The sequence below is a fragment of the Merops nubicus genome, unplaced genomic scaffold, assembly GCF_000691845.1.
Source record: "Merops nubicus isolate BGI_N331 unplaced genomic scaffold, ASM69184v1 scaffold23159, whole genome shotgun sequence".
In the NCBI taxonomy this organism is placed as follows: Eukaryota; Metazoa; Chordata; class Aves; order Coraciiformes; family Meropidae; genus Merops; species Merops nubicus.
The window spans coordinates 36,959-60,596 of record NW_008633389.1 but is presented as its reverse complement, the minus strand read 5'-3'; the positions used below and the strand labels follow the sequence as shown (position 1 = coordinate 60,596).

Below are 23,638 nucleotides of genomic sequence, written 5' to 3'. Positions count from 1 at the left end.
AAAGCTTAATAGTTATTATTGCAACCATAATCACTATTATTTGCCCAGACTCTCCCTACTGTTTTATTTGGATTTAAGTATTCCCTGCAAGCATTCCTGGGGTATGTACCTTCTTAATAACACTGTTAACTTTAGCAATGGCTCTAAAGACCTATTGATGGTTTTCACTGTCCCCTGTCACTCCCAATTAGATGTGCTGATGACCCTAGGGAATAAGGTGAAAGAGTTCTGTCCAGAAAGCAGAGGGAACCTGTTAATAACTGTCCCAGTGCTTAACTAGCTGTGAACATAAATGTTAACTTGATGTAGTGCAAACTCTTCCTTCTGGCACAGCAGGACTTAGTCTGCAGCATGTAAGGAAGTTAATGCATTTTTGCATCAAAATATGCTGTCAATTATGCTTTACAGAAGCATATAAATGAGAATAATGAGTGAGTCCTAGTAGGTTTTGGCTGGACTTGAGAGTAATCAATTGCATTAGGCTCGTAAAGGTTGAGAAAAAACTTACCCCAGGTCAGTTTTTGAAGAAAACTTTAACAAAACAGTTATGGGATGGCTTGGGGTATTTGGAGGACTGAGATGCTAATTTTGAATTTACTCATTTTGAGGTGCAGCCTGGGGGAAGGAGGCTACAGAGTGGCTGAAGGGTAACTGCAAAGCTTTCTAGAAGTAAATGAATCCTATCAACTTGTTGTTGATTTTTTTTTTTTTTTCTAAAGATGTGTTTGGCTGTTGTATGTTTATTAACCTGTGGTTATAACTGTTGTTTGTAAAGATGTGGATTGTGGCAGAAGGATTTAAAATCAGGAGAGAAGACCAATAATTAAACTGAAGATTAAGACTGACACAAAAAAAAAAAAAATACATATGAACTGCTTGTGACTAAAATAGGAAGAATCAGAACTGTACTTTATCTCAGGAAGTGGTTTCCAGTACATGTTCAGCTGCTGCTCAGAGTTCCTCATGTGTGTTACCAGTAGTCTGCTTTGACTTGCTTCCTATTAGCTGCACTACAGAAATAAAAGTCATTGTCCTCATAAATGAAGGGCATTACATCTATCAGGTGCTAATGCTTCAGGTCAGTTGCTTAATCCACATCTGGGTAATAATTAACAGCAAAGACCAAAATTCTCAGGCATCAATAACTTGGAAGTACAGCATTGAGTCTCTTGTCATCCTTGGCTGACTCAGTTCATTGTGGACTCCCAAGGCTAGAAGTATAAAAGTAAGGGGCAACAAACTAAAGTGTTAGAGCAGGCCCAGATGTGGATGCTGGTGGAAGATGCAGTAGCCTTTTGTACGTGCTTGCACCATTACTTTTCAACAGCATCAAAAAATAGTTGCTTCTTTACACTGAGCATGGATTTAGATATTTTTGTGGTATGTTGTGCTGTAGGTATACTCCTTAACAGCTGTTACACATCAAGATCCCTGTTGGTGCCTTTTTGTCTCTCACTTGTCTGTTAATTGTTCAGCAGATCAAACTCAGACTTTTCTGCAGACTGTCGAAGTTGTCCAACCAATCTTGTGCTTTAACTGTAAGACTGCTGTCTTTGATGACATAGTATTAAGCATTTTTATCATGGATTGTTATGCAGTTGCGTCACAATCCAGACTGTCTTAATTATTCTTTACTCCATATTGCCTCAGGGTGTGACTTCACAAGCTAAACAAGGTCATGCTTGGCTAGGATGAGAGAAGTCAAATAAATTCAGGGCTACAGGAAATGTTAGTGATTCAGTGGGCGAGGTGACAGCCTTGAGTTAATGTTTTCCCTGTGCCCCAGACTGGCAAAAGATGCTGCAGCTTGCATGATGAGATATAAATCTGAGACCATTTGTTAGTTTCAGTGCTGTTCCTGGTAGAAATGAAGATGTTATTTCAGGGTTCAGATTGTAATGGCTGTGCTCTCTACACGTTTCTGCTTTCTGTTTTAGTAGTCTTATCCTCTTGTCTCCTGTCTTAAACTGTTCTTAGGGTTGCATTCCAGAGGTGCTGACACATCGGCAATTGGCAAGAGATCCATTTAGAGAAACAATGGTCCATTTTGAGATCTTTTGAAATCAAGGGAATTATATTCGTATAAGAAATATCAAGTCAAAACTGAAAAGCTGCCAGATATTTTTTTTTTGTCTTCCTTTTTCATGTGTGCAGAATAGGTTTTTTGCTTGAGTATAAGTATTTGAAATGTGGTCGAGTGTACTCACAGTTACATGTTTTTATTTTCCATAGGATTCAAGTGCCCTGTATGTTCAAAATTTGTATCTTCTGATGAAATGGATTTACATCTTGTGATGTGTTTGACAAAACCAAGGATAACCTACAATGGTAAGAAAGAAGTAAGCTAATAGTTACTTATTCATTTTAAACATTAGAGTCACAATAATTCTTTATTTAATAAGATTCTCTTGTAACTAGTCCAGTGGACTCAGAAATTATCTATGTTTTTTGCTTGTAATTTATTTTTTCAAATTAATTCCTGACAACTAGGTCTTACTATACTGCATGCCAAGATAATGTACACCACTGATTTGTTATGCAAGTATAAAATTATTCTTATTTGAGTGTATTTATTCTACTTTTTGATTATAAGATCAGATATTGGTCAGTGTGCGTTTAGTGTCCACTTAAGATACGTGTAGCTTAAGTGTCCCGCCATCTAATGACATCAAGTAGTGAGTGAGGTCTCTGAAGTCTCTTGGGGATATTATTGATTGTTGCTTGATGCACTGTGCATCTGCATGTTATTCAAGAAAATTACCCTTTCCTGAAGGAGCTAAAGAGCTTTCTCCTTAGCTGATTGCATGTGTGATATTTCATAAAGACTGGTAGATACGTACGGTTTTGTCATTTTAGTGAAACTTGACAATGAATTGTCTTTGGTACCTTTGGTTTTTTTTCCTACTACTAAGCTCTCCTAGGCAACCTTTGATGCAAGGCAACCAAGACTTTTGCCACTGTTGGCATCAAACCTGTTTATCACTGTGGCTTAGGCTGACACTCAGTTCTATGGCAAGCATACAAAAAGGTTTCAGAAAACTAGGAATTGGAAAAATGTAACTGAAATCCTAGTGCCTAGGATTATTGCTCACCAGTCATCAGATATAGAATATGTGAGAACAGAACACGATTAGAAAGAGATCGTAGAGGAGGAGGAGTTGGACTCTTTTTGGAGGTGCAGAGCAAAACATTGAGTCAGTGGTCACAAGTTGCATGAGGGAAAAATGTGATTGAATAAAAGGTAGAAATGCCCCATAATGAGGGTGGTCAAACACAGTAGTAGGCACCTGAAGCTGTTGTGCAGCCTCCATCCTTGGAGATGGTCAGAAATTGACAGAACGAGGCCCTGAACAATTTAGTCTAACCTCCAGATGTCCCTTCCAACATGAGTTACTTACTGCATAAATAACTTGCTGGCACCTTGCTGTTATGGTGTCCTACAAGGGATTTTTTTTATTCCAACAAGTCTTGAAGGATGGATGGACCCACCTTATTCTTTGCCTGGACAGTAAGAATGCTGACCCTTAATTGCAAAAATAATATGAAATCATATACTTAGAGTTGTGAAATGCATTTCAAAGAACAGCACTCAGGAAAAGTAAATATTTTTTTTTTTCTCCTGGCGTTACCACACATATATTTGAGAAGGTTGATTTCATTGAATAGAGGGAGACTTTGTTTCTCTTTCTTTTGCCTTTTTAAATTTAGGACAAAGATAAACTGTTATAAATATATCTACTAAGGGATGTTGATCAGAAGCAGGCTGGTCACCCCTGTCAGGGAGGGGTAATGTGCTTGGGATCAGTTAGGGTGGAGCATGAGGAGGCAAGCTGGCGGAGAGCAAGCTCTGTTGATAATCCAGCTAATGGGATGTGCATAAATTATGAGTTGACTGAGTGAAATCCCACCCTGCACCCCTGGTGCTTCCTACATGTACACAAGCACACTCAGTTGACTAACTTTTTAGTTAGCCTTCGGAGTTGTGCAGTGCTCAGTTGCTACTTTGTGGTATGATGATCCCTTTAATGGGACTAATGGAACAGAACTAACTAGCAGACTGGTAACATAATGCTGCCATTATTACAGGCCCAAAATTGTGTATGAGTAGCTATATGCATGCATTTTTTTCTTGTATATTTTGCTGTTTGCTGTGATGAGATCAGTGATGGATCAGCCTTTTTGTCGTAAGCCAGAAAGTCCTTTCAAGTTTTGCTTGAGAGAAGAAAAGATGCTGCTATCAACTTCTTATACCTTCTTCCAAAATGGAAGGCATTACTTTATGCTTTACTTTCTCACTGTCATTTTGACCACACATACTCCAACAGAGCCAAGTAGACATCATGTTTCTGTGTTGGTCACTGGTGGTTTCCCAGTCCTATTACCATTAGCACGAAAAATACCTTTTTATTTTTTCCTCTTCTCCTTTTTTGTTGTCACCTCCTTTCTCTGAATTTTATTGCAAGTAGTTGAAGGGAGCCTTAGACTTTGCAGGTGGTGAGATGTTTAAAAATAGAGCAGTTGGATTGAACTGTGCTTGTGTCTGGTTCCACTCTTAGATGCGTTCCCTCATGATACTGTAAATGTACTATTTGTTCTTTGAGAAACAACAGGGAGAAATTGTATGTATTTTGTCATTCTGAGAAGACAAACCTCCTTTCTTTTTAAATGTGGGTATGAGACATACAGTCTTCCCCTGAAAAATGTTATGACTGTTCAGCTGTGATATGAAAAAAAATTTGAACAGTTGAGCCCTTCCAGCCAATCTCTAATTGCTTTCTGAGGTACCTTTGTGCATTGCGTTTGGCAGCAGGAGGGTCAGTGAGCTGCAGACTCTGGCAGCTGTCTAATTTACACGTGTTTTCTGAAAGGCAGCGGTCACAAATATGTCCCAGTTCTATGCTGGAAGCTGTGCTGATTTTCATATAAATAAATTAGTACATTTTATTAACCTTATTCTTTCAAACTCGTGTGACTTGCCTGCAACAGAGATCTCATTGCTGACTCAATTTGGCATGTGAAAAGAGCTGTTTCCTTTCTCTGTGGAACTTTGTTCCAAGTATCTCTTAAACTGCTCGTGGTGCTCACACATGAACCAGTATCTAGGCATTTTGATACAAAAACCGGTTAAGTGGATGGGATTGTGCAAAAACGTCGTGGTGTTTGTCGGTACTATCTTAAATTGTCTTGCTTTCTTTAGCAATTAAGAACTCTCCTCGTACTGTTACACGTTGAGGTGCTGAGAAGCCAGAGTAGGCCTTGTGCACTGCTTAGCTACAGGTTACCAAAAGCCAGTTTTACAAAGAAAAGTGAGTTACTTTCTAGTTGGCAGACTTCTTTGAAAACCACTGCTAAAATGTTATATAGTCATACCTCTTCCTTTGAGCTTCTGCAAAGTGTGACATGAGGCCCCTCGTGCCATCTGGTTCAGGTTTGCCACGGAGCCTGCTGAGGGACTGCTCTCCAAGGACGCTGCTTACGAGGCAGCGCTGCCTCTGGTCCGGCAGGCGCACCTTGAACCTACTCGCTGCTTTGGAAGCAACTCGCCTCCAACTCCCTGCTGATGATTGGACCTACTGCTGAAGTTTAGGTTTTGAATAGAATTATTTTTCATTTTGTCTTGTTACAGTATTAATGCTTTTTGTTTGTTTGTTTTTCCTTTGGAAGGTATTTTATAAAAATTCAGAAGGCACAGGAGAGACTTGTGAGTTTAGGGGCACAAGATTTAGATGTTTTGCGACAAATACCACTGATGACCGTTGAAGAAACCTTGTAGTTGGTTCTGAAGTAATTTTTCACTTTCAGATTCCTTTGTTTGAAGACACTAATGCTGTTATTATTATGTGAGCAGGCTCTAGGAACCTGGCACCTGGCCAGATGGGGAAGCCAGTGACCCCAGGGAGCTGGGCAGAGCCAGTCAGCTCACTAGACTGGTTGGCTGGCTTGGCAAGCTAGCCTGTCCTCTTTCAAAAGTTTTGATTGAATTAGCACATTCCTGTAGAGTATGTTGGATTTCATCAAGTCAGCACTTTGTGTTGGAACGCTGATCTCCTAGAAACTTTCTCAGCATGTCTCATCAAAGCTGCTTGCTCAGGGGTGGTGCTGCTTTGACATCAGTGCTGCTTTCACTCAGACCACTCTGCATTTAATTCAGATATGGCAGTGGCTCTGATTATTGGCCAACATATTTACCTGGGGTTCATTTTAAGGGGAAGAGGTTTTACTAGTATAGTTTCAGAGAGGAAGAATGTTGATACATACAGTGTGTGAGCTGCTGGAGCCTTTTTCTTGTATTTGAGGTAATGACATTGCAATTATTCTTTTAAAATTATGATAAGTGACTTTTTTAGCCCTATCCCACAAAAAAAAAATAGCACAGGATCAAAAATCACAGGTAGCAGGGATTACATATGTGATTTTGTATTTAGAGTTTATCCACTCTGTTTCGAATGGAGGATTAGCGTGTGGAAGGGCTGTTAAAGATAGGTGTACAGGAAGGAACACAGGAGTGAACCTTGGCGTGCTCTGCTGGCAGCGTACTTTGTCTTCTAACACCGAGCACAGATAGCCAAACACTCCCCTGCCATCTAACTGAGTTCAAAGTGACTTTGGCCACAACAGTGCAACTGATTGAGATTAGCAGGGATGCCAAACAGGGTTTTCCAGGAGGATTTAGAAACACTGTTTGTTCTAAATCAGTTTGAGGCACTGAGTTAAGTTCTGTCTTCTGAGGAAGGAGAACTGCTGATACTGACACGTGCTGAGACCTGCATGTGAGGGAGTGTCAGAATCCTGAGCTGCAGTCTGTGGGAGCAATAATTCTGCTAGAGGAGTTCTTGACAACTAAATGACAGCAATGACATATGCATTTTGATCAAAAGCAGAGATCTGAAGGTTGGCAAATCACCTAAAGGACTAAATAAAAATATTTTGGAAGCATTCTTTGTGAATAGGACTGACCTAGTTTTTTTTCCTAAAGCATGTGAGAAACTTTATTAATTGGTGGCTGTTTTAACGTCCTTGGGGAAAGCTACTTGGCCTAGAACTTACTTAGTTTATATTGCTTAGCAGAAGGGAGGAAAAATAACAACACACCTTAACCTAACATTTAGTCCACTGGAATACATTATTCTGGTAGTTCTGCCTGCTGCAGGGACTTGACGTGATTTCCTTCGTCGCTTCTCTGCCTGAAAAAATGGAGGCTATTTTACTCAGCAGAGCTGATGCTGTCAGCTGTTTTGACTGATGTACCCAACACTTCAGTCTGGAAGGAAAACAATTGCTAACTTCAAGCTCATTTCTCTGCCAGAGTTCCTGAGATCATACCCTAAAAGACTTTGCAAAAGGGCAACATGCCAGCCTGCCTGGAAAAGCTTAACCCTTCCTCCTTGTCCTCCTCCTTTAAGAGGACTAGACTTTCAGCAAAGCAGTACAAAATAATAGTAAGGCAAATCACTTACTTCATTCCACTCTATCAGAGGTATAACACTCTCCATAGATTTTTAAAATTCTTCCATCTTTGGAGTTTCAACAAGATTTTTGGCTAAAAGTTTCTAGCTACTTCCTCTGGCCTAGATGGTTCTGTGCTCTGTCCTGAGGGGTGCTGCAGAGGGAGAGAAGTATACTTCATAAGGTAGCTCAACAGGACATGTAAACAGACACTTATCCTGTGCTTGCAGGTAAAGCAGTGACATCTACTCTGGTTTTGGTCTTGTGTATATGTGAACATCCTCTGGAGTACAGAGGAGGTTCATTCAATTTCCCTGGTGCTTTAAAACTGTTTTCTTCAGTACTTCTTGAACATAATTATAGCTGTTGAACATCTGTCGAACTTGGAGGTGTTTCTTAATGTGGTGACAGTAGAACATTAGTAAATAAAATTTTGATCTCAGACATTTTGTGCAGCTGTTATTCTGTGAATTGGTATAATATCATCTCAGACTTTTCATAGCTTGTCTTGCAGAGCATGGTTACACTTTGAAGGAGGGAAATTGTGTTTTAAGAACTTAATTAAAATATATTGATTAGTTTGTAATTCCTCCCTTGAGCCAGGCCTAAATCTGCTAGACTGAACTTCCTGTGACAGCCATTCCAAACCACTCCTGGCCAAAATAGCTGCAATGTCACCTCATACTTAATTCAGTTTTTGTGAGCAAGACAACAATTACTGTCTCAGTACACTTTTATATAGATGTGTGTGTGCGCCACGGGAAATTTTTATATGCAGCACTGGTTAAATACAGAAAAGCTTCTGACAGGTATAGAACAACACTGCTTGTTTCTGTAAGAAATGGAAAAAAATAGGATCATTCATATGCTCAATAGCTCGAGTTGTTTATTTTCCTTATAAGCTACCCCAACCTCAGATGCTGCTCTTGTCTTGCTTTGGTACCGATAGTACTGCTAAAGTCAAATGACAGTTCTTGTCCTAGAAAATGACAGATAGACCTGTACTTAAGTGCTGCTAAGAATACCTGCGGGTGACCCGGGGGGCAATTCAGATTGGGGTGGAAGAGGACCCGACATGCTGCACTGGATCTGATTGTGCTTCTCTCATATAATGGCAGTGCAGTGCAGCATGCAGTGGAAGCCAAGGGACAGCTTTGTTCCCTCGGTGGACACGCACTGTGCTGTGGCTGCACCACGTGATGAGGGCAGACAGGAGCTACCTTCCATGTCTTACACTTACTTAATCAGTCTTCAGCTTTGAGAGGTCATTCGGAGGATGTCATAAATCGTGTCTGCAACTGCTGCAGTCTTGTGACTGCTGGGAATTTAGCTCTGGGGAAATTAATGTTCTTAGTTTGTTCTGCAGTCTTTAAAGCTGATACCTCTAAACCCTTGAGATTTTACTAATTTGTTAACAGCAAACTGACATTTTTTGTAGCTGCTCTGTAGAAACACAACTCTAGAAAATACGTAGCTTTTCTGCATCTTAGAAAATAGGTTTTATTGGCTGGATTTTGAAATAAATGTACTTGAAATCTGTAGGTATTAAAAATAAATTACAAACTCCGTGTCACTGAGATTGAGTGATCTCTGTAGGAAATTCATGGTATTTCCTTCCCAAGATTCCTCTCTGTTTTGCAGGAACTAGAACAGATTATTCATAGATGAGGATTTTTTATTTTTTTTTCCTAAAGAAATAAAAGAATAAGTGGCATTCCTTCTTGCTCAGAAACTGCCCCAAGGGCAGATCAATTGAAAGTATTGCCTGAAATTGCAATTTGTAATTTATCTTTTTTTTCTTCAGATTAAAATCTTGCTTTAAAACCTGCTATCTTCTGATGTCTTAAATAGTCTTGTGCTTCTGAGTTTGACTCAACCGTTCAATGACAAAAGAAGTCAGTCCAGCTTTTGCAGGGGATTTCAGTGGTAGAACAAGCTTAAGTCTTCAGAAACGTGGTGGGTGAAAATGCTGTTAAACATGATTGAGGACTCTCACCTCTAACCTGGGGAATATCACTGCTTACAAAGGAAAAAAGATTATCAGTTTTTAGTATTTTTAACAACACGCAGCGATTCTAGAAGAGGCTGTGAATTGCCTATTGACAGGAATTACATTGATTATATACTGGCATAGCTACAAAATGCTAGACTTGCCTGTTGTATCCTCCCTGGAGGAAGCTCCTTGCTTCCCGAAGTTTGTCTAACTTTGTCTCACGTGGAAACGGATCCGTTCAGCTGCAGAAATAACCCAAAGTTCTGACACGCAGTAGCGATACGGAAAACTCGCTATTGCCAGATTTATTGCTGAACTCTATTAAGGCCTATGAAACCTTGTTAGTTTCCTCATAAAAACCTCAGAGAACTTCCATTGTAACCCTCCACTAATGCCTGTCTGTAATTTAAAACCATATCAAATTTTCTTCATTTTGATCATGTTCCTCATCCCCTTCTTTCATGTGTGAAGTTTCATTAGTGTTTGTGTAACATTAGGTACTGGATAGCCTTCATGTAGCTAAACAATAATGTAGTATTCAGTGGTCATTTTTAGCCCATAAATGATGTTTGTTTAGAATGAAGAGATCCCCAGTTCCAAGAAAGTCTATTTCAAACTATAGCTTTATTAGCTAAAATGCCTTGTTGCCATAATGGTGTCCAACAGTTTTGCTAGCTCTTAATATGTGTGTAGAAATACACTGCTAGATCATGTGCATAAAACTTTGAACAGATACTGCAGAATTGTCTTTGGGGACTTGTATTTTTTTCTTTTTTAAAACACATCTTCCATGTTAATCTTTTTGTATTATTATTAGTAGTAGATGATCATACTTGCTGAATACTATTGAAATTATGTAGTGTCTTTTATTTGACTCAGTTGCTAGGATTTGGAAATTGATGGCATTTGCTTTAAAATATAAGTGAAAGTTTATTTGTTTTGGGTTTTGTTTTGTTTCTTTTTCCTCTTGAAATTAAAGACACATATACTCAGTATCTTACTGGGATACTGCAGTTGCCTGTTAGCACCAGAAATACTGTACCTCTGTGCTTGTTTGAATACACTAAAATACTGATTTATGGGTTACTGTAGAGCAGACATACTGAGATAACTTAGAAAACTCCAACTCAATATTTGATGTTATCAGAACTTTTTGCATTCAGACATGTTTTGAATTCTATCTATATGGCAAGGATAAGTGCATTTAAAGTGGGAATGGCTTGTGAAAAGGAATGTCTGCTGTGGACGGAAGAGAGAGACAAGTCAAAATTATGCAGTGATTTATATCCCCATCTAGTATATGCATGCTGATACCAGACAGTCAGTTTTAACTTGGAAGAGGCTGATCTGAAGCCTGCTGGAGAAGGCACCCTGTAGGCCTAGTACCTGGCACTGGGGTTAATAAGCCAGAGTTTATGCACACTGAGTTTTGGCACCAGCATTTTCACTGTGTTGTTCAGTAATGCAAGAATAATGGCTTAGCCAGACACACCTGTTCTACTCCCCTCTCCCTGTTCTGAGCTTAGACTCAGTTTCATCTTTCATGCTGTCTTCCTTAGTGCTCCCTATACAAAAGGGGATGTGTAAGCTTGCACAGAAATGAGTCAGTTATTTGGCCAGTGTTAAAAGACTGGGGGGGGAAAAAAAAAAAAAAAAACAAAACCCAAACTTCCCAAAGCACATTGTGGTCAGGCACCTGTGGGAAACCTGGAGCAGGGACTTGAAAAAGGATGCAGTGAACAAATACTGGATGAAATCCTACATCCAGCTTCAAAACAAGCCTCCATTAAAGTAACCCATGTTGCCCAGAGTAATAGCATCCAGCAGCACCTGAGCTGCTTCTCTTAATTCCCTCTCTGCCTCTGCTTTTCAGGGACACTGTTGCCATACCCTTTCCTTCCATGAAGGTTTTTAATGTTTCTGCTTCACCTATGTCATGTTAGATGAGAGTTCCTCTAGATAGCATTAGGCTAGCATGTCCCCATCACACACTCAATTCGTTGCAGGCCATTACTACAATGGAGCTTCTTAACTGAAAATTATTACAAAGCAATTTCTCTGGCTTCTGACCATAGTGTCAGTGATGGTGAATGGTTCAAGCCTTGCCATTTGGAAGAACTGCATTCTGCCATCTTTCAGGGATTTCTGAACCTCAATGGAGATCTTTTTGTGTCATGTCAACATGCTGCTTTTGCAGGATCTTTTCCAATTTAGACCTCTTCTTCACCTTGATCTGAGACAGGCATCTTCTGTTGTGCTGACTTTGCCACATCCACGCTCTGCTTTGCTTTCCTGGTCTTTGTGAACACTTGATGATCACATCCATTCTTGATGTGGAAAAGTTGCTCATTTTAACAGACTTACTGCATTGTAGTTATGTCTTCCTTCTGATGATAAAGATTTTTGAAGAGAACTGTCTCTGCATGGTATATGGAAGGAATTCTTCACCCTCTTCCTGACCACAGTGGTATCTTTTCCCTATTAAAACAGTAAGTCAGATTCCCAAGTCACTTACTAACACTAGAAGCTTGTGTAGGTATGTCCTTTGGGGATTTTATGCCTGGTTGTTTGTGGTGTGGATTTTTTGGTTTGGTGGTGGTTTTTGTTTTGGTTTTTTTTTCATCTTTCTTAAAGAAGTCATCTGCTACTCGAGGCAAGCTGGACTTCAGGGCTTTTTAATTTTTCTTGAGTGTGCCTCCCTTAGTGATAAGACTTAGTTCCTGCCTATTACTCAAGGGGAAACCAAATGGTTCAGCCACTTTTGGATTTGATCTCTGGATTGTGATCCCAAGTTCTCAACAAGCCCAAGCTGATTTTTTCATCTATCATAGCAGTTTCTTAGTACTGATACAGATTGGTAGGTATATATAAGCAGCCCATAAATATTTTGCTTTTCTTTACTTGTCAACAATAAGAAGCATTGCTTAACAAAGAATAAAAATGATAAAAGATCTGCATGCATGGATCCTACACTGGTATTCTTTCTTTCCTGCTTCAGGTTTCCTTCATCCCATCTATCTCCACCTCCCTGTAAGAAATAATACTCTCTAACTGCAGCAAACTGTCAGCAGTACATGCTGGTTGTCCCTGGTGATTTACTCAGCCAGTCCTCCTTCTGTAGTGTGTTTGTGGGGCAAGATCCTCTTTGATGGTAAACTCAGCCTTGAGACGTGTAAGTGGTTCTTACCCGATGGAGCCAGAGAGGAGGTGTTCCCCACGTTCCGTATGCAGTTTCCTAAGGCATCTTCTCCGGTGCTGTTTTGTTTCTTACAGGTTTGTCCCTTTACATGTTACTTTTGATGCAACTCCTGACATTCAAAATTAATACACAGTGACCTGAGAGATAATGTAATACTGATTAAACCCAAGGCAACAGCCTAAAGGCACCTTCCTCGTTCCCTGCGCTGCAATAAGCAGCTTTTGTTTCAGAAGGAATGTGCTGGGGTACGCCGTTCATGATGGGTTTTCACAGTGGGACACTAGTTTGGTAGTACTGCATTCAAGGCTTTTTCACCCAGCTGCCTCCTCATGAGGCAGTGTTTAGAAGTATATTCATCTCCTAGACCATTCAAGAACAAGTGGGTTGCCCAGGGAGGTGGTTGAGGCCCCGTCCCTGGGGGTCTTTAAGGCCAGGCTGGAGGAGGCTCTGGGCAGCCTGATCTAGTGGGAGGTGTCCCTGCTTATGGCAGGGGGGGTGGACCTGGGTGATCCTTGTGGTCCCTTCCAACCCTGACAGATTCTGATCTGTTTTGGCAGAGGACTTTGGAGCCCTGGTGGCTCGGTGGTTGGACTTGATGATCTTGGAGGTCCCTTCCAACCTAAAGGATTCTATGAATCTATGATTCTATGACTTAGTAGTGTTGGCTAAATGGTTGGACTTGATGATCTTGGAGGTCTCTTCCAACCTGAAGGATTCTAGGATTCTATGATCCCTTGGGTCATTTGAAACACAATTACACATCAGTTCGGTTGGAAGGAGGATTTAGTACAGGTTGGGTAGGGCTGGCACAGAATCTCTGTACATCATGTTCTGGAGGACAGGACTGTTTAGCTGTGGTTGGTTTGTGAACAGGTGCAGCTCTTTGGTCCATATCGAGTCTGTACAACGTGATGGTGTAAGGATGTGGTACTTACAACTGTGGTGAGCAGAACTTATCTTTAGAAGTCGATGCAACAGGAGAAGGTTGTTTAGCAATCTAGAGATGATCTAACATTCATGGGCATCTCAAGCTGCAAGCAGGCTGATTAAACAGAAGTTGGAGAGACTGTAGCTTAAGCAGAAGTTTCAGAGTCATTCAGATAATTGTCTCTGTACCGAGAGCAAATCTTGAGTCATTGTGGAAACTTAAACGCACTCTGGCAATAAATCTCAAGACGAGCATAGTAAGTTTCGCGTTCGATTGGGTTGATAAATTTTATTTTGTATGAGTAGCTATTTCACCCTAATGCTTTCTATCAGGAGTATAAATACAGACTGAAAAAGTTGGTACCCTGATCGTGATAGCTCAAGAGGGGCTGTGGATGTTGTTGCTTGGAAGTGGGGAACTTTATTTCTAAGGCTACTTGGCCTTTTTTTCCAAGCCTAGCTCTTCACTGGGAGTCCTGGGATGTAAACTTAACTTTGTCTGTGAGCAAGGTATCTTAGTTGGGCAGTGTATGAAAGCTGTGTTATTTAAACTTGAGATTTATTTTTTTTCAGAACTGTAGCTTGTATTGACATAATTTATCTTAAAGTTACAGATAGATTTCCACTGTGGCCACTGAAGCAAACCTCTTTACAAAAGAACAGTTTCCCTTAGTGTGCAAATCCATCTCTCCTGTTATTTAGTTTACCGAGTTAGAATTGTATCCTTATAGGTAGGACTAGAAAGACGTTTTACTCATCCTGCTCCCTAAAAGGTGTTTCTATCACTGCTATTTCAGTTTGCATTTTTATTCAAGAAAAAGTATTTTTTTTTCTCCACTGTACACCTACCTGATCATCATCTGTCTGAACAGGAAACATCTAGCTATTTCTCAGAATTAGCTTCTGAAAGTTGAGAACATTCCAGAAAATCTAAATCCCGTTCTCCAGTTGCTGGGTTAGTTGAAAAACACTGGAACTTTTGTGGCCACCTGCTTCTAGCTCAGTGTGATGTTGCGATACAAGTATTGACACTTAGGCCTCATTCTGCAAATGTTTGTCTTCTGTGACTTCCACTGTTCTGTGTGCTGCCTCCCCTTTACCCTTAAGTTTTAAAGAGGAGGGAGCACCAAAGACTAGGCGAGGTTTGTGCAGGAAGTCTTTCACGGTGTGAATCTATTTGCATATAGATATATCAGTGTTGGACCAACCCTGAGCAAGGTGAGAGGGGAGGAGAAAATGAGGATAATGCTTGAACTTTCAATAGGAAATTTTAACAGGCTGCTCTGTTGCAAGGGCTGAAGCAATACCACCTCAAATTTATCAGACTCTTTGTCAGTGTCAGAGGAGGTGTCACATTGTTGTAGCTGGTTAATTTGCTTTAGAGAGGTTATGTTTTTGTGTCTTGTGGTGGGGAAGGTGTTTTTTATGTTGCTTAAGTTCTAGGTATTACCACACAAGTCGTGAAGCAGTGTTTGGGGTTACTGTGCCTGTCGGAAGTGCGCAGAGATGCAAGATGCACTTGTTTGATTAGCATATAGGTATTAGAGTTTTCAGCAGTATAAAAGAGAATTAGGATTGAATTTAGTCAAGAAGGCTGAATTCTGAATTTCCAGGCCCTCAATGTTCTGATATTGTGAGTCCTGAAACCACTTCTTAGCTGTGGTTCAAGTAAAAACACTGAATGTTAAAAATCTTTCCTAGCAATGTCAATGGTAGCATACCATTTACTTGCCTTTGACTGCATCTTATCTAGAGAAGGTTGCTTGTATTAGAGCAATACAAAATGTGTCTGGTCAGGAATCTTCTGGTCCGAAGGTATGTTCCTTGCTGAGGGCAGTGCAAATTTAACTTCTGGCTGTGAAAGTGCAGTCTTCATAGGTAGACCAAACTAATGGCTTAGCTCTGCCTTGCTCAATGCTGAGAGTCCTTGTAGCTTAGAAAGCTCTAAGTGGCAAAATAAGTCTCTTCGTGGTGACAGCTGAGTGGTCTTTCTCCTGCTATTGAGGGTTCTGAGCATTAAAGAGTCAGCTCCCCTTCAGTGTCTTTGTGTCAGTGTTTGAGCAGCAGTGGAGGGCTGGCCTGACTATCCCAGAATGATCTCTAGCTGGGGCATGTTGAATCAAGGATATTCCTCTTGTGGCAGCCAAAATACTGAAAAATGGGTGGAACGCCAAAATACCTGCTCGTTCTCCTAGTGCTTAGGCTGGACTAGGAGAGAAAGCTTCTGTTTTCAGATTGCAAGGACGGTTACTGAGCCACCTGAGAGAAGCACACCCTGCGTAACGGTCCCTTTTTCCTTCCATTCCAGTGCCTGCCTCTCCCAAGGACGTGAACCCCAAATAAGCAGGCTGTCCATATTATTTGTATCAGAGAGTGGCAAGTAGTGTTTGTTTATTCCTCCTTTCTCCAACGCCTGCGTTGCAACAGTAAATGAAATGAGATGATGGGGGTTAGAAGGACTGGTAGAGAGAGAGAGATTTTAGGGAAAATGGATGTGAAGAGAAGGAAAGCATGGTATGAAAAAAATGGAAAGGAATGGAGTGGGAGAACAACAGATGCAGCAGAAGCTGGCAAGATTTAGGAGATCAAGTCAGTAACATTTAATGAGAGTATGTTAATCACATACACACATCTTTCTGGCTACTGAATAGTTTACCTGTGGAATGTGCAGGTTCTTCTTGTCTACTTGTTTTTTTGTAATGGTGTAAGGAAAAACTTCGGATTGACCCAGAAGGTGATGTCAGTAGAAGTGGAGAATAAATTCTGCAATGTGGATGAATTCATGCTATACGTGTGAAGAAATATGTTGGCTTCTAGGTGTCTAGAGCTTGACTTACTCCATTTAAAAACAAGCAAAGCCTCTAGTGTTTCACTGAGAGGGATTTTTGTTACCAACTACTAAAAATAATGAATGTACAATGGATATAGAATCATAGAATCCTTTAGGTTGGAAGAGACCTTTAAGATCATCAAGTCCAACCATCAAGCCAACACTACTAAGTCCTCTGCTAAAACAGATCAGAATCTGTCAGGGTTGGAAGAGGCCACAAGGATCACCCAGTGGTAATATGTACTATTTAATGAAGTTTCATCAATATTTTTTTTAACTTCCTATAGCTCTTGTTTTACCTGCTTTAGTGCTGAAATTTATATTGTTCAGAAGTTATGTTCTGATTAAGACTGGGTTGTATTCCTAAACGATGCACTTCTGTATTGTCTTTCTCTGTTAAGCTGGGTGCAATGGCAGCCTCCACAGACATGAGAGCTTTTAAATTTAAATACATAACTTTAAATACTGATATTTTAAAAAGTTGTCATCCTGAATGAGATCAAAGGTTTTCTAACTTGATGTTCTGTTTTCAGTGAATGCCTAGAGAGAAATAAAATACTGCAGCTGTAAGATGTCCCTTCCCAAATACTATTGCCATCTCCATGATTTGTGTCGTGGTGTTTCCTGAGCCTAGGGGCTATATCTGTCTGTATTTTAAAAAGAAAATCAAAAAGCAGTAGCACAGGTTTTAGTGACTTCATCCATAAGCTATGTATTGCATGTGCTTCTGCGGTCCACAGTTTAAAGACAGAGGATTTCATTGTTGCCTATACTTTTAACCGTGGCTAAGTTGGTGGCTTTGATAATTGTTGGATATATTTTTCAAAATCTTGAATACCTTTTTAATCGGTAAAGTATGTGCAGAATTGCTAGGATGATTGCAATTTAATCAGTACCACCTATTTTGCTATAACGCAAGAGTGGAGTAGAATTTATTTTTCAGTAAATATAAAAGCAGGATTTGGGGAGGAAACTGACTGACAACCAGAAGTTAAAACAGTAGTAGTTTTAAACAGGGACAGAGGAGAGGAGGAGGAGTACTTGAGCAGACACAGGAGGGAAATACTATGCTCTTTCACCCGATTTTGTCTCTGACAGCAGCCTTTGGCTGGTGAGTACTTGTTCAAACAGCTGGGAAGGTGGAGGAGTGTTTAACTCGTTTCGGCGCAAGGCAGATGGATGGGGGCGGCGGTGAGTGTTTGTGTGTGTGTATCCACGTGTGGGCGAGAGGGAACAATGTGGCCTCTGCGTATTTCCTCTTCCCACTTCCATTTAGGTAATACACTTACTCATATAAATGCTTTAATCATAACATTGATGAAATCTCAAAATGTTCCCTTTTTTTTTTTTAGGAGAAAAAGAAAATTAATAGTATGTGTCTGCTGAATCACGCTGCTACAGGAAAATATGAAAACAAAAAAATTGTTCAGATTGCAGTGGTTCTGTGCAAAATTACTTAAATGATTTACACATTTTTCCTAACAGTTGTGTTTAAAAGTCAGTGCTAAATGGCCCTTAAACTGTCTTACATCTGTTATAAGCCAGTGTTCATACAGGAAAGTGCTGTATTGAAACAAGTGCTCAACAAATTCTGACCAGATTGAGGGCTAATAGGCTTTTTTCACTCTTTTTTCTTTATCTGGGTCTGATGATCTGAATCGACTTTAGGTGGTCAAAGGGGAGTCAGACCCAAAGTGTCAAAGGTCTGTGAAGGATTTGAGTTTGCTGTCATTGCTCTACATGTGTAACCACTTATGAGCATAATTGCATGACCTTGGAGTCTGTTAAGGTGCAGTGCCAAGTTGCACACAAGCACTGATAGCAGTTAGGTATTTTGTAACAATTCCTTCAGTATTTATGCTTTTCTCTTGCACGAGACCCTAGAAGGATTCGCAAGTTTAATACAAGAAGTAGGGAATGCTGACTCCTCATTATTTCAGAGGAAGAAGAGCACTGAAACCTGTTAACAAAATCTCTTCTGCGGGGGTTGCAGAACTCCACCACATCTCTAGGGCCCTGTCCCTCCTCAGTGCTCACAGCGGCTCCCTCTGGGCTGCCCAGGCAGAGCTCAGGGGGCGCCAGGTGCCCCATGCTGGCGGGAGGGCCTGGGGTGAGCCCGGGAGGGCGGCGAGCTGCTCGCCTGGGACTCTGCAGCGCGGCTGGCATTGGCAAGGGGGAGGCTGAAGGTATCTGGGGAGGGTACGGCAGTGCTGGGGGAAAGAAAAGGAGTCCCAGACACACACGCCAGGGCTGGTGGGAGATACACGTGTTTAATGGGCGTCTCTCCCTGAGGGTAGCCAGGAGGTGCAGAACCTTGTGAAATTGCTCAGCAGGAGTTCAGACCCAGGTGTTGTTTGGTCTGGGGAGTGCATGATAAGCCAGGCATGTACAGTAGAGAATGATGGGAAAGCACTTCACAGGAATGTTTTCCTCTGTAAATTGTATTTTTATTGGACAGCTTTTAAATTTTTGTCATCAAAGGTGGACTAAATGCTTACTTCTTGAGAGTGCTGAGGGAGAGATGCTGAGGTTTAATTTACTGGAGGTATCTTAGTGCCATTTTGCTTTGGGTACCAGCTGCTGATCTGATAAAGTGACTCTATGGAAAAAATTAATTACATTAAGTATACTCTGGGTATATCAGACATGCTTGTATTATTAATGGCACTTCTTCCTTCAGCCTAACTGTGGGAAGAGAGTAGGTCTGCTCATAGGACTTTTGGCACAGTACTTCTGCAACAGAGTGGTCTAGGAGGGTAGTGTCTGACAGCCTCAAGCAGAGATTCATATCTGTGTAGCAGGACAGTACTGTCTGGAGAGTCTCTACCTCCTGGTGACAGATGTAGAAGTACCTTTTTTGATATATATCTATTAAAAACCAAACAAACAAAACCCCACCAAACCAAAACACCTCAAGGAAGTATTTATCCTTTGCACCCTATTTTGGGCAAGTTCTTAGTGTCAGGATTTTGTAAGGACAGATAAGAGTTAAGACCTTTGGTACTGTTTTAAAATTCTTTGTCTTTTAGGCACCTCTAATGTTCTTGGAAGCTTACAGCTCCTGAGAGAGCAACAGAAGCGATTTCATAATGCATGCAGTGTCTACCAATAATGTTACCACGCGCAAAATGAGTTTTACTTTTCTTCGTTGTCGTGGATATATATTGTCTATTATTTTGTTCCAAATATTTTTAACAGCTCACCTTGTGTTAGATATTCTTCACATATCCTCATGAATTTGCCACGTGATATTGTGCAGTGTTTTTAGAATAACAATCAATATAGCAGAGACTGAAATAAGCACTGTTTTAGAAACCCAAGCACCTGCAAGACAACTTGCTGTCATTCTAAGGGAAACAAGGTAGACCTAATTTCGTTTCACGTTTTGCAGCCATGCTAGCTTTCCAGTTGTGTGCTTGTCATTTCCTGTGTGTGGAATGCCATAGTGATGAGTATTTGAGCCACTGGAGAGAATAGTATAGAGCCTGGTGGCTTCTCAGTCATATGGAACCACACTCTCCATAAACAGTCCCTTTAGTCTCCTTTTGGTTAAGAAAGGGAAGCTTTTCCATGAAAACATGGAAACTTGAATGCAGGGGCTTTAATTTGCCAGATGTGTACCTTTCTGATCCGCCAGAGATTACCAGCTTGGCTGCTGCGTGAGATTGTGTCTAACTGGGACTCTTAACCTGCCGCTGGCAACTGAAGCCTTACATGAGCTCCTGTTGTGCTTTGTGCTAAGACTGAATTCCACATACTACATTCCAGCTATGAGGAGTCTCCAGCAGAGAAAATTTTTATTAAAAAGTAGTTTTCCAAGAAACTTCTGTGTGAAATCCAACTCTTGTGCATTCCTAGCGGCTTACTCTCTTCTCCTTGTTATGGGACTTGATAGTGCTGCAAAAACATGAATATTTCCAGGAATTTAAGGTCACCGGAGCTATACGACACTGATCTTTCCCTGGTAGAAAACTCTTGTTGCTAATAGTTTCATACTTTACATTCAGGAAAAGGTGAGTGGGATGTGGTAGAACATGTTGATATGGTGAGAAGAGGAGGTTGTTGAAGATATAAAATACAAGTACCAGCAAGGCTGGCAGAAGAAAGAGTAGAAAAAGCAAATTATAGGATAAGTGTTTAGAAGTTAAGAAGATCTTTAGCTAGTTAATTACCTACAGTGTCCTGTCTGGAGAAATGTTATGTTCAGGCTTGGACTCAACCTGCACAGTGAAAGCTGAGCATGGGGAAGAAGATGCAGCTGGGAAAAACCCACCCAGCATAAATCATCCAGGCCCCAGAGGCATTGCATACCATCCATATGGAGAACCCTACCTCTCTAAAGCTTAGCTCTTGGGGTCTGCCGCACAGCATGTCTGCTGCAGCTGCATGCTTCAGAGAGCAGGTGTCCAAGGTCAGATCAGAGCAGCCTGTGTGGTGGGGTGCAGGTCTGCTGGGAGAGCATCAACTCCAAAGGAATACTGGATGTTGATTAGTGTGACTGCCCTCTTCTCCATATGGCTGTCTTCCTACAGGACTTGATTTTGAGCAACGGCTGTGTTCTTCAGACAAGAAACCTGAATCATAACCATATTTTAATTTGGGTTGCTAAGAGGTTTCCCATCAGGGATCTTCAGTCAGCTGGTGTTTGACTGATCCTCACCTTGACTGGGCTTTCTGCCTGGACAGTTAGTATCCTCTGTAGCTGTCCTTGGTGTTCTGAATAAAGAACATTTTGCTGGTCGTAGTCTGCCTTTTAACCATTTAACTTTGTGTTCTTCCTTCAGAGGATGTGCTGAGTAAAGATGCTGGGGAGTGTGCAATATGCCTGGAAGAGCTGCAGCAAGGAGATACTATAGCACGGCTGCCCTGCCTCTGCATATATCATAAAGGGCAAGTATTCCTCAGGATGCAAATACAATTCCAGAAGGTTGCATTTAAAGAAGCATTAAAACTTAGTTGCTTTTTACATTAAGAAAGCAAACAACAAAGAAACAACAGGAGCAACCTTAAAGATGTTTCTAAAATGGCATTTTTCTGCATCTCCACCAGTGTATTTGAAGTCAGTTTTCCCTACTGTGGTTTTCTCATGCTTGTGTGAAAAGCCCACTGGAACAATAAGGCACTATAGCCTGTGTGGAGGAGGAGTGCACCTTATGGCTGGGGAGCTTAGGGGTGTGTACCTAAGTTTTGTCAGATTTTATGGGCTTGGGAGGGGAGAGGGGAAACACTTTAAACCTGTTTCATATTTGCTTTCACAAGTAACTACAGGAATGAAAATGTCAGTGAATGATACAAGCTAGATGATAGTGTTAACAATGAAGTAACTTGTGTACAAAAGCTGGATAGTAATTTGTAAAATACTTCCTTAGAAAATTTTAACACTTAGGAGACAAGTTTTTTCAGCGATATTTAATATGCAAAGTTTACTGTGCTTTGAGGATCTGGAATTTTCCAGTGATGTGTGTATATATATATACTTCTTTGTATAATATAGAATCCTACTAGTCACTGAAATGTTGAGAAACCAATTTATATTCATATCTTACTGCTAAATGTTACTGAGATATTCATGTCAATTGTCTTCACTTTTGTTTTGCATCCAACAGCTGCATAGATGAATGGTTTGAAGTAAATAGATCTTGCCCTGAGCATCCATCAGATTAAGACAAGATTCATGGTTTTAGGTAATATTTATTTTTAGACATGTACATTTCAACAATAAATACCTCGATTATCTGAAATAACTCTTTGTGCAATTTTATTAATTTGTGAATTTGCTACTGTGCCTCAGAACTGCAACATTAATCAGAAAGCATTGATGTGTATTGCAATATGTAAAAAGTTTCTGCATCCTTACGTGGCATGACCTGAAATTCTGTTCCAGTTTTAGTACTGGCAAGTGGCAAGTCAGTGCCAATAAGGCTTTTACATTAACTTTGTCGGAGTATTTCTGTCATGGAAATGAAACAAAATTTAAAATAATATAATTGTGTGATTTTTAGATTGTTCCTTGAGTAGTGGCATTTCTTTCTGAAGGAAAACTTTTGAAAAAATTAAAAAGTTGAACCTAAGGATTTTCAAAACCAGTTTCATGTCAATGTACTCAAAAATGTTTAATGCAAAGAAATAAAAAATGGTAACACGTTTCTATCCATCCCATCTCACAGAGGTTCATATTTTTCCAGCTTACATTTTACGTTAATGATTGCAGATCTACAGTCAATGTCAAAGGTTTAAAGGATAGGTTTATTCTTTTAGTTGTCTAGTTTGAAAGCTTTTTCTTTCATCAAACTACTGCCTCTGCGTGTTGCAAAGCACACCAACAATCATCATAATTCTTAGAGAAATGGTGATAGGTTAGATTCTGGAGTTTGGTTTTGTTGTTCTGATAGAAATTAAAAATAAAATCAAATCTGAAGCATTTATTTATTAATGTGTTTCATCTTGCTTCATGAGTCTGCACTGCAAGTCACCTTGCACAGTGCTCTGGTTGTTGCAGGGGTATTGAGATCACCTGTAGGAAGGTATTCTGCTACAGGGGTAACTGTTTTAACCTCAGGGCAGTGTTAGCTGAAAGTAATAGACATGTCCCATGTATTGCTCCCAAGAAATGAATTGTGGCAAAAGCCTCCATGCTGTTTATGAACACATTTGTCTCTCTGCATGCTCATGTGTGTCTAACCTCATGTTAAATTCTGTTTGCTTTTTCTCAGCGGAGATGGTGATAACTGGGGGCTTAGGAGAAAGGGGAAGGAAAATGGAGTGGTTGTGCTCATGCTGTTTTGAGTGTGTTATATACTGAAACAGCTGAAATGATGGTACTTTTTCTTCTGCTTTTTCAGCAGCTGCTTCCGCTGATCAGAAGACATAGGAGATAGGAGGCTCCCTGGGTGAACACAGTGTGCCTGGCTTGAGACTCACAGTTCTTTCTGGCTGAAAAATGCAAAGACACAGTGACGTGGAAAAAGCATCGCAGACAGCAGTTACTTACCAGTAGTGCTCAGTGCACCAAACACTCACGCGAAGGACACACAGGGATTTTGAAAATGCTGCACATTCTGTAACAATCGACTCCCCAGAGACATTACTGAAACTATTTTGTATTGAAGGCCAAAGTTCCTAATTTCAGCCTAACTTGTGGTTCTGTGCAGAAGTGGGTTATTGGACGTGTTTCCTGCTGCCTCAAGTGGAAGCGAAGATGTTGGATACGTGCTGTCTGAGACCCCTGCAGAGGAACGGCCCT

General features: G+C 40.5%; 1 protein-coding gene across 1 annotated transcript; it reads left to right on the top strand.

Annotated features, from left to right (window-relative positions):
- Window positions 1-2,232: 2,232 nt before the first annotated feature.
- On the top strand, window positions 2,233-22,059 carry LOC103780564 (E3 ubiquitin-protein ligase ZNRF2; the record flags this gene model as incomplete). Its single annotated transcript, XM_008948254.1, has 3 exons — window positions 2,233-2,328; window positions 21,180-21,285; window positions 22,002-22,059. Coding segments are annotated over 3 exons (260 nt in total), but the record flags the coding sequence as incomplete, so codon positions are not given.
- Window positions 22,060-23,638: the final 1,579 nt, after the last annotated feature.